Source organism: Mus caroli, chromosome 2 (genome assembly GCF_900094665.2).
Source record: "Mus caroli chromosome 2, CAROLI_EIJ_v1.1, whole genome shotgun sequence".
NCBI lineage: Eukaryota > Metazoa > Chordata > Mammalia > Rodentia > Muridae > Mus > Mus caroli.
In genome coordinates, this window is record NC_034571.1 from 86,134,238 (window position 1) to 86,144,206 (window position 9,969).

The window sequence follows — 9,969 nt, forward strand, 5'->3', positions numbered from 1 at the left end:
TGGAAATGTAAATGAAGAAAATACCTAATTAAAAAAAATAAGAAAAAAAAGAGAGAGACTTAAATAAAAATAAATAAATAAATAAATAAAAAGGGAAAAGAGGGCTGGATCCAGCTGAGTGGCAGAGCCCTTGTCTAGCATGAACAAGGCGCTGGTGTCCATCCTCAGTACACATAGGAAAGCCTCTACCTAGAACTGGAGAAGGTGATTTGTCTCTCCAAGGGCGGTGGTGCCCAAATGCTGACATCTTTCTCCTCAGACCAAGACTGCATCAGATTGAAAGCAGCGGCAGCAACTGTGTCCTGCAGAGGGCGCTGTGCACGGCTCTGCACAGGGCCCTCTTCAAGAATTCCTAGTTAGGGGCCAATAAGATGGCTAAGCTGGTAAGGGTCCTTGACCCCACAGTGCGCACACACACACACACACACACACACATGCAGAACTTCATATGTATCCCACAGCGTGCACACACATGCACTTGCAGACTTTTACATGTGCTCCACGGCATATACACATGTACACTTGAGACAAAGGTGTGTGTGTGTAGGAGATTCTAGTTGACTTTTCATGAGAACCCTACTTTTATTTTTCCCACTATAAGCATGAAGAAAAGAAGTCTGATCTGGGCATGGTGGCTCACGCCCTTAATCCCAGCACTCAGGGAGCAGAGGCAGGAGGATCTCTGCCAGCCTGGTTTGCAGTGCAAGTTCCAGAGCAGTCAGGGCTGTTACACAGAGAAACCCTGTTTCAAAACACCAGAAAACAAGAGAAGGAAAGAGAGAATGAAAAGAGGAAGAGGAAAAGGAAGAGGAGGAGGAAGAGGAGGAGGAGGAAGAGGAGAAGGAGGCATAGTCCAGCTGCCCAAGGCCTGCCAGCCCTGTCACCTGTTTTGGACCTGAAGTCTATATAGTTTGGGCCTCATTCCCAGCCCTGTTTGAAGGCATTTGGGGTTTGAATCTATCCACAGTGAGTGGGCTCGAGAGCTATGCTTCCTTCTCACCCAAACCCATTCTATTTAGAACACTGTCTGTTTCTAATAGTGTCTGGTGAATTCCCAGATAGCTATTTTTATTTATACAGAGTCCACAGGCATGCATTATTGTATTCTTAATATTTCACATTAGAAAAGTCATCATGGGGGCTGGTGAGATGGCTCAGTGGGTAAGAGCATCCGACTGCTCTTCCGAAGGTCCGGAGTTCAAATCCCAGCAACCACATGGTGGCTCACAACCATCCGTAATGAGATCTGACTCCCTCTTCTGGTGTGTCTGAAGACAGCTACAGTGTACTTATATATAAATAAATAAAAAAAAAAAAAAAGAAAAGTCATCATGGGAGCTGGATCAAACTGGGAGCTGGATAGCTCAGTGGATCAAACACTTGCTGCACAAGTGTGAAGAGCAGAGTCGAGAGCCCCAGCAGTCGCAGGGTCAGGTAGGCGTGGTGGCCAGCCTGTAACCATAGCACTCCAGAGGTGGAGACCAACTTGCTAGCTTAGCTAGGTGCCTGGTGAACTCTGGGTTTAGAGATAGATCATGCTTCAGTAGCTAAAGTGGACAGAGGTTGAGGGAGACACTCTATGTCAACCTTTGATCTGTACACACACATCGTGTGCACGTATACCCACACAAATGTGAACATGCATGTACTGTGCACATGCACACACACACACATACACAAAGGTCATCATGATAAAGTGGACAGCTGAGGTGAGACATGACTCGGCACTTGAATGAATGCACGCACGCATAAATGGATGAATGGAAAATACTTTTAGAAGAAAGACCACCAAAACTGGGAGTGTGTTTCGCTTCATTGTCCTTCTGCAGACTTATTCCCCCTCCACTTCCTCCCTACCCAACTCTTCTTTGCACCCATTTTTCCTCCCACCACCCACACATCCATTCCCTCCTCTTCCCAATAATCTTTACTCTTTCCTTTCCCTCTTCTCCTCATCCATCCACCCACCCAACTATCTATCCACTCTTTCTCTCCATGCATCCATGCAAACACCTACCCACATATCCCTCTATCAGCCTGTATTGTAAATAAATACCTCCTAAGCATTACAGCTAGGAGTAGAGAATGGCTGAAATTAATGAATGATCCTCTGCCTTCAGGGAACCCTGAGTGTTTTAGTCAAGGCCCAGAGAGGGAAAGGGCTTTGCCTGAGATCACACAGGAAGCTGAGGAATGAGGTGACTGAGGGATAAAGGCGGTCCAGGTCCAGGCAGAGCAGAGCCCACAGGAGCAGGCTGAGTCTGGCTTCCGGCTAGTAGCGCCCTGCAGTCACTGCCTGAGAACTGCCTCCCGGCTCTCCAGGAGGGCCTTAAGGGCCTGCCTCTTGTCTCTACTGCTTTCATTTTTGTTATTCTTTTGGAAGGGGAAGGAGGAAGTGGCTGCTGCTGTCCAGCTGCTCTGTTGGACCACACATCCCTGCTTAGATGTGTCAGCCTCTTTGTGAAGGGTGAAATGGTTTCTGGGCCAACAGCCAAGGGCCAAGGAAGCATCATTGAATGCTCTGTCCCTGGAGAGCTGGGGGAGGAGCAGACTGCGCCTGGCCACTCAACTCAGTCAAGTCAAACTCATTGATGATATGGTATGTCCAGTTCTCAGGGATCAAGGACTTGAACTTTGCAGGGAAACCAATACCCATGACACACTCCCTTTGAGGGTCAAGGTTCTGGGTCATGTTCTATTCCTCCCAGCTTCTGAGCCAGACTTTCCAACCTCCACGTTTTTCCTGCTCCTGGCTTAGGGTCCTGTCACTGACTGTGACTTCCCCGGGTCTGCTCAAGGGGGTTACACAGACTTCCAGCCAAAGCAATGCTCACAGTCTTCACTCAACTCCACCCAAATCTTCCTCCTCCATCCTGCCCCCCTGGAGTGGTGAGACTTCCAGAAGAACAGCCTGTTCTCCAACATCTGGAACTGGTTTCTCCAGAGAGGTTCAAGGGCAAGCCAGGTCCCTGAGAGATGCTCTGGAGGTCCTGGGTATAGAGATTGGAGGAGGTGGAGAGGACCCAGTTGGGAGAAATTCCTTGTGGTCCTATAGAGAACAGAACCCAGCATGGACATAAATAGGGGACAAGAAGCCTGTCCAGGGACTCCAGCTGTGTACCTAAAACTCCAGGTATCCATGGTACCCTAAGGAGGGCAACCTGGAGAATGCAGGCAGAGCCCATCGGATGCAACCAGAACAAGAAAACATGCAAAGAAGTTAGTCTCTAGCTATTTCTCTCTGTTCTCAGATTCCCTGGATTGAGATTCTCTCAATTTGGAGAGAACTGTGCACCCTCTCTGAGTCTCCTTTTCTCATCTGCACAAGGAATGGGATGCTCAGGCAGGAGAAGACAGATGGTGCTACCTGCTCTGTATTGCTTCTCAATCGAGCTTTCACCATCAGGTGTGGAAGACACTGGGGAGGGCATGCAAGGTCACCTTGGAGAAACCTTGCAAAACCTCTAACTTGTCTTCAGGCCCTACAAGGTGTCTGTTCTGTCATGGTGTCAACCAGTGTCCGCATATAGGAAGCAAGAGAAGTCCTGGGTGAGTGTGTATTGCTGTCATGGGTATGGCCATGACAAGAACTCAAATGCCTTAGCCTCATGGGAGTGACAAAAGCTTCTCCAGGTGAGTCTCAGAGGGATGGCAAAGCCTTCCTCAGGAAGATCAGAGTGTCACTGTTGATAGTATGTGCAGAAAACTATAGCTTACTCTCCCCTAGTTGGTTGCAGCCTGAAGACTGCTCCCCTACAAGAATGTTAGCTAAGCCTGCCTCCTGCTCAGCTGTGTATAATAACCCTGGCTCCTAGTTCAGCTGTATGTAATAAGCCGGTCTCCTTGTTTATCTGTATGCAATGACTCTGCCTCTCTGCTCAACTGTAGACAATAAACATGCTGAGTTTCCAGGACACTGCTGCTTCTCCATTAGAGAGCCAAGCCATTGAATCCCAGCTTTTCTGTATCTGCATGGACACATGTACCAATCATTTCTTAATTTCTTGACTGCTGCAGTTAGATTACATCTAGGGAGCTACGCAGAGCACGGCATCCATTCTGTTTTCTGGTTTCTCATTTATTGATGGGTAGTGATTTAGACCTGGGTGGGTCTCCTTCACGAAGGAACCCTGGGATCTGCCAACATGCCTCTCTAATCCTAAGCCATTGAGGGGATGGACATGTATATAGTGAATGAGAAAAAGACTTTCTGGCAGATGCAAGATGCCTTAGGGGCAGGCGAGGCTTCTCTGGGCACCCCCAGCACACTCAGGGTTGGTCAGGTCAGGACCTTGGGGGTCCAGGGCCCCTTCTGGAATTTCCTGCATGGCCCTTGAGCTCTCAGCTCTGGTTCATTCTCATTGTTTCTAAAACAGCTTTACCTTAAAAGAACTTTTTTTGCAAACACAGTAAATCCTTGACTAGAGCAAAGTCCTCTGTAGTGTGAAGAGACATGTGTCTCTGCCTCACCTCCAGGCTCAGTCTCAGTGGGCGGATCTCTGTGCCTATGGAGCTCAGAGACAGGTACCCCCATCTCCTGTGGGCCTCCCTCAGTCTGCCGTGTAACCTTTACTCCCGCTGCGTGGGATGACAGGTCCATCTGCCTGAAATGTATCCCTTTTCACTGACTCTACAAACATATAGCTCCGTGTTTTATATAATTTGGAAGTGGGGTTTTGCATTATTGTAGAGTTTTACTATGGCCAGTGCCTATTTTGCGTCACAATACTATGTGGAGGGTTTATGGCAATGTATAAAACTGATATGGTCTCTGCTTTTATGGGAGTTCTTCATGGAGGAAATATATAAAAAGTCAATAAAACAGCTGCAGACTGGGATTCGGGCCATGAAGAAACCAGAAGGAAGGGCACAGAACACAGCAGGGTCCCGGGCATCTGAGCTGAGGGTGGGAAGCGGAGGTGGGATACGGAGGTGGGAGGACTTGAGGCTGAGCATTGCAGATGGCAGGAGTGGCTTGGGGAAAGGCCAGAGGCACAAAAAGGACCACAGCCTTAGGTAGCTGAGAGACCTAGAACTGCCTAAGAGACCTAGAACTACCTGAGAAAGAAGGAACAGAAGACGGCCCAGGCTCAAAGTCTGGCTCAAGAGCCACAGGTTCAAATTCCCTACGGTCCAACCAACTCTAGGCTGCACGAGACTAGGGCCTGAGGGGCCTCGGGCAGATTATGGCAATGCCTCCTAGCAGTGCCTACTCTTTGGAAACCATGGTGATGTTTTTGTAAAGCCCAGAAGCAATACCCACTGCAGGACTCTGATGGCTGGGAGCAGATGAACTTAGCACTCTTGACTTTTCTCCCTAAAACTTATAGAGGCTAAGGGAGCTGGGGAGCTGGCTCAGTCAGTAAAGTCTTTGCCACATAAGCATGAGGACCTGAGTTCGATTCCCAGAACCCACCCAGGAGTGTACACTTGTAATCAGAGTGCTAGGGAGGTGGAGACAGGCAGGTTCCTGGGGCTGGCTGGCCAGTCTAGCCTACTTAGTGAGCCCCAGGCCAGGGAGAGATAGTCTCAAGAGTTAGGTGGTTCCGAGAAGGGAGTCCTCTCATCTCCACACACCCGAGCACACACCTGCATACCCCACCACATAACATAGTTGGAGTCTGACCTGAACCTTGTTCATTCATTTACGCATCTGTCAATGGTTGACCTACACCTTGGACGGAGTTCTGTTGGGCACTGGGATAATGGAGGCAGATGAAGCCCCTGGCTCTCAGGAACTTGTTTCCTCAAAAGTCAGGGAAGGAAAAAAAAAAGTAAAAATAAGCAAACCATGGACTCCAAACTTAAGTGTTTGAGAAGCCCTCACTATTGAATCAGAGCTCTGAGATTTTGATTTCCCAATGAATTTTTTTCTTTTAATTCATTTTTTTCTCGTAGGTTCTAAGGCCATAGTGTCTTGGCCCTTCTTTTGGTCAGACTACACACACACACACACACACACACACACTCACACATACACACACACACACACACACACACTGCACACTGTCAAAGGCTACAGAAAGCCCACCCACACAGGCACATCCAAACACACATACTTCTCTAATCTCCCCAGATCCTCTAAAGGCTGGGGGGTGGGGGCCTGTTGACTTTCCACTTCAGCATTAGTGCAGAAGTCAGGCTGGGAATCTGGGGAGCAGTGATCGGCCTGACCTCCCTCCAAACCCCTCCTCTGGGCTAGTCCTGGGGTCCCCTCATCCCCACACCTGGCTTTCCCAGCTGCTGAGAGGTACATGGGTGTGTTGAGCAAACATCCTTGCGACTTCCTGCTGCTCCCCTCTGAGACAACAGAACCCCCCCTCCCTGCTCCCCCTCTTCCTCCTCCCCACACCTCCCAGCTGGGGTTTCTCTGGAATCCTGAGTCAGTTCCCTGGAGAGAAACCAGAGATATCCCTTTCTTCTGGCCAGAGGAGAGAGATAAGACATGCACAGACCCTCTCTCCTTCTGTTCTTCCATGCCAGTTATCTGAGTCCAGACTCTTTCTTGCACGCACAGGGCTGAAAGGACCATAGGGTGCTGCAAGAGAGCTGAAGAACAGTCACTTAGGAGCTGTGGGAGGACAGAGAGGCTGGAGGAGAAGCCCTGCACCTCTGGGGAGAAGGACCACTGTTCTGTTCTAAGGGGGCCTCTAAAGTTGCATAGGACTCATCTCAATAATAGGAAGAAGGCCTCAGAGGCAAGGCCAGCACTGGCTACCTCAGGCTGCCTGCTAGACTCCCTGGGTTCTGTCTTTTCAGTTGCAGCCAGGAGAAACTGGCTTTCCCTTTTTTGCTTTTAGTGCAATGGTGGGTGGGGTGGGGCACATGGAGTCCCCATGTAGCTTTAATGGCCCACACTGGGGATTTTTAAGGGCAGTGAAGACACAAATTTCCATCTTCCAATAGACACATCCTTCCCATCCTGAAGACCCAGGGAAGGAACAGGACTCACTCAAAGTCGCCCAGCGACTCCCAGCTGAGTGTTTCTGTCTCCTTCATTCAGTGCATGGAAGAAGTCAGGTCTCTTCCTTGGCAGGCCTTAATCTACATCATCTTTATGTTAATTAATTAATTAATTTGGGGGGGGGGTTTCAAGACAGGGTTTCTCTGTGTAACCCTGGCTGTCCTGGAACTCACTCTGTAAACCAGGCTGGCCTCGAACTCAGAAGTCCCCCTGCCTCTGCCTCCCCAGTGCTGGGATTAAAAGCATGTACTACCACCACCTGGCTATGTTAATCTTCTAACCAAGTCCTTACAATAATGCTACAGGGAAAGATGCTCTCCCATTACAGATAAGGGAATTGAAGCCCTGAAGAGCATAAGTCTATGTGAACAGCTCCATTAGCTGGTAGCAGAAGCAGAGGCAGATGTAGAATTTCCATGTTCTAGCCAGGAGAGGAGCCCTCTCCTCCTAGAAACCTCTTCCCCATGGCTATCCAATCCTGGTCCAGATGAGGGCTGTGGCCCCAGCTGGCCATTCCCACCTGATGTCCCACTGCGCATCAGGAATTCTTTCCTACACTGGAGCAAGGCTCAGAGGAGCAGCTACAGAGCAGAGCAGGCTGCAGCGTTCATTGAGAAGAAAGCCCAGCTCAGTCGGTCCCCAGCTGCATTGTCCCCTGGAGCCTGGGCCCTAACAAACCTGTTTCCCTCTGAGCAGAATCTTTTACCTGATCCAAGAGGGCTATGTGGTCCCTCAGAAAGCTGTTGTTTTACTCCTGGGAAGCATCTAGAACCATCCTTAGGAAGCACTGGCCCGGTTTCCCTCCATTTTACAGATCAGGTAATGGAGGCCTGAGGGGGAAAGAGTCACGCATGGCCCAGGCTCACAAGGGAAACAGAGGCAGGATGAGGGTGTTGCCACTTCTCCTAAGACAAAGCATCTCCCCTAGTTCCTTCCATCGGATGTAGAAGACTAAGACTTGAACAACCTCCCTCAGACAGCAAGGCCGGGACATGCTGCTTGAGAATGCCTGGGAGATCTGTCACCCCATGACTCCCTGACTGATGGAGACACGAATCAAGCTGAGCAGGACACTCAATGAAGGACATCTAAGACCTTTGCCTGCTTAAGTTTTGTTAGAGCAAGAGGTAGAGACAAACAGGTGGGAAGCCACGTGCTTGGCCTCTGGTGTGTGTGGGGTGGAGGGGTGTGCAACAGTGGCTCATTCCATGGTGGGGGTGGGTTCCCAGAAGATTCTCCAAACAGCCCATGTTTTTTCAGCATGAGACCTTGAATCCCGCCCCCCCCTCACCGTGTGTGTGTGTGTGTGTGTGTGTGTGTGTGTGTGTGTGTATTTGTCTGTCTGTCAGCCATGCTCCTCCTCCATCAAGTCTTAGGGCTGAGCCCGAGTGAAAGAGAGTGAAAGGAAATAAGAGAGAGCCACGTTTCCTTAGAAAAGAAGGGGAAAGGAGAGAGAAGGAGGATAACTTCACAGCTGGGAGCAGTCATGAAGCCACAGGGAGAGACAAAGTTAGCAGAACCACAGGGAACTTAGGGACAAGAAGCACAGTGGCCAAGAGACTGATAGAAAAAAAAAAAAGGTCTTCTGAACCGTCACCCGGTGCTTCCCTGTCCCATCACCCCCTATTGCCTTCCCGGGAGGGAGGCCAGAGCAGGGCTCCTCAGTTTCTGGGTCTGGCTCTGTATCTGGGTCTGCCTCTAACCCCCTAGAAGCTTCGGGCGTCTGGCCTGGGAAAGCACCCCTGTGCGCCCCCAAGCGGAGATACAGCCCCAGAGCCACCGAGGCCCTAAAGAGGGCGCAGGAAAGAGTTCCTCTACTTTGCGCCCAATCTGGTCCCAGAACCTTGGGGTGGGTGGAGGGCGGATGGAAGACTATGGCTGACTATGCCGCGCGCGGGCTGTGGGGTTTGGGGTGGGGATTGGTGTCTCGTTAGTTCATGTCCGAGATTCAGAGGCCCCTTATGCCTCCTTGTCCCCTTCCTCTAAAAGCCAGAGGCCAACGTGTTCTTGGATTGAGTCCCCAGGAGTGGTGTGGGGCGATTGCTGCGAGCCTACTCTCTAGGCTCCTAGTCTAAGAGGGGCGTCCAAGTAACTAGTCGCCCCATCTTAAAACCCTAGCATGTGTCCATCCAGGGGGCCCTGAGCTGAGCCCCCTCCTTGGCTCTTGCGGGTCTTTGCGGGGTTCCAGGCGCTCTGCGGAGAGGGGTGAGAGCTGTGTGCAAAGGGGAACCGAGACCCTTTCGTTCTTACCGCATTGTTGAGGAAATCCGACTCATTCAGGTCTCCCAAGTCCAGGAAGCTGGATCCCGGGAACAGCCTGTCGGCCGGGAAAGGTTCCAAGACGGCGTCCATCGCGCCGGGTTCCAGGGGACCCCTTCGGGCTGAGCTTTTCTCACTCCAGGGCGGCGGCGAACCCCGCACCCGGCTGCGGCTGGGCGCGGGCAGGCGGCCCGGGGGGCAGGTCCGGGCGAGCCCCGGGGGAGGAGCGGTGGGGGTGGCGCGGGTCGGGGGCGCTGGGGGGCCTTAGGGCAGCAGCGCCGAAAGCACCGTGGGCTTTCAGCCGACTCCTCCTCCTGCTCCTCCCGGGGCGCAGCTGGCTTCCATGGGGAGCCCGGGGGTGGGGCCGATGCTGGAGGAGCCCCCCAGGCCGGGCGGGAGCCAGGGGCGGGGGAGCCCAATGCTCCCCCGAGGATGGGTGGCTGCCGAGTCGCAGAGATCTCTCTGGGTCTCTTCCTCTGCGCGGCTTCTGTCACTTTCCGGAGTCTGAAACTGGGAACCCCGGGCTGGTTAACCCAGCTGGCCCGGGCGCCACGCCCCCACATCAATATTCACGATAACTCAATATTAATGAGTAGAGGGCGTGGCTGGGGCTTCGTCGCCTCTCTTTTAAAGAGACGTGTGTCTGTTAGGTTTCCTTGGCTGGCTCAGCTCTCTGAGTGCTCAAATAAGGGGGATAAAGGCAAAATTATCCTGGAAACTGTAGGCTTCGTGAAACCTGGATGGCT

General features: G+C 51.5%; 1 protein-coding gene across 2 annotated transcripts in view; it reads right to left on the reverse strand.

Annotated features, from left to right (window-relative positions):
- Window positions 1-9,722, reverse strand: part of Creb3l1 (cAMP responsive element binding protein 3 like 1) — a 42,791-nt gene extending 33,069 nt beyond the window's left edge. Inside the window, exon 1 of one of the 2 annotated variants that reach the window (XM_021155723.2) lies at window positions 9,215-9,722. In XM_021155723.2, coding sequence (XP_021011382.1) covers window positions 9,215-9,316 — 102 coding nt within the window. In that variant the 5' untranslated portion in view covers window positions 9,317-9,722. The remainder of the gene's footprint in view (window positions 1-9,214) is intronic. The other variant, XM_029469947.1, reaches the window with a different exon arrangement.
- Between the last annotated feature and the right edge of the window lie 247 nt (window positions 9,723-9,969).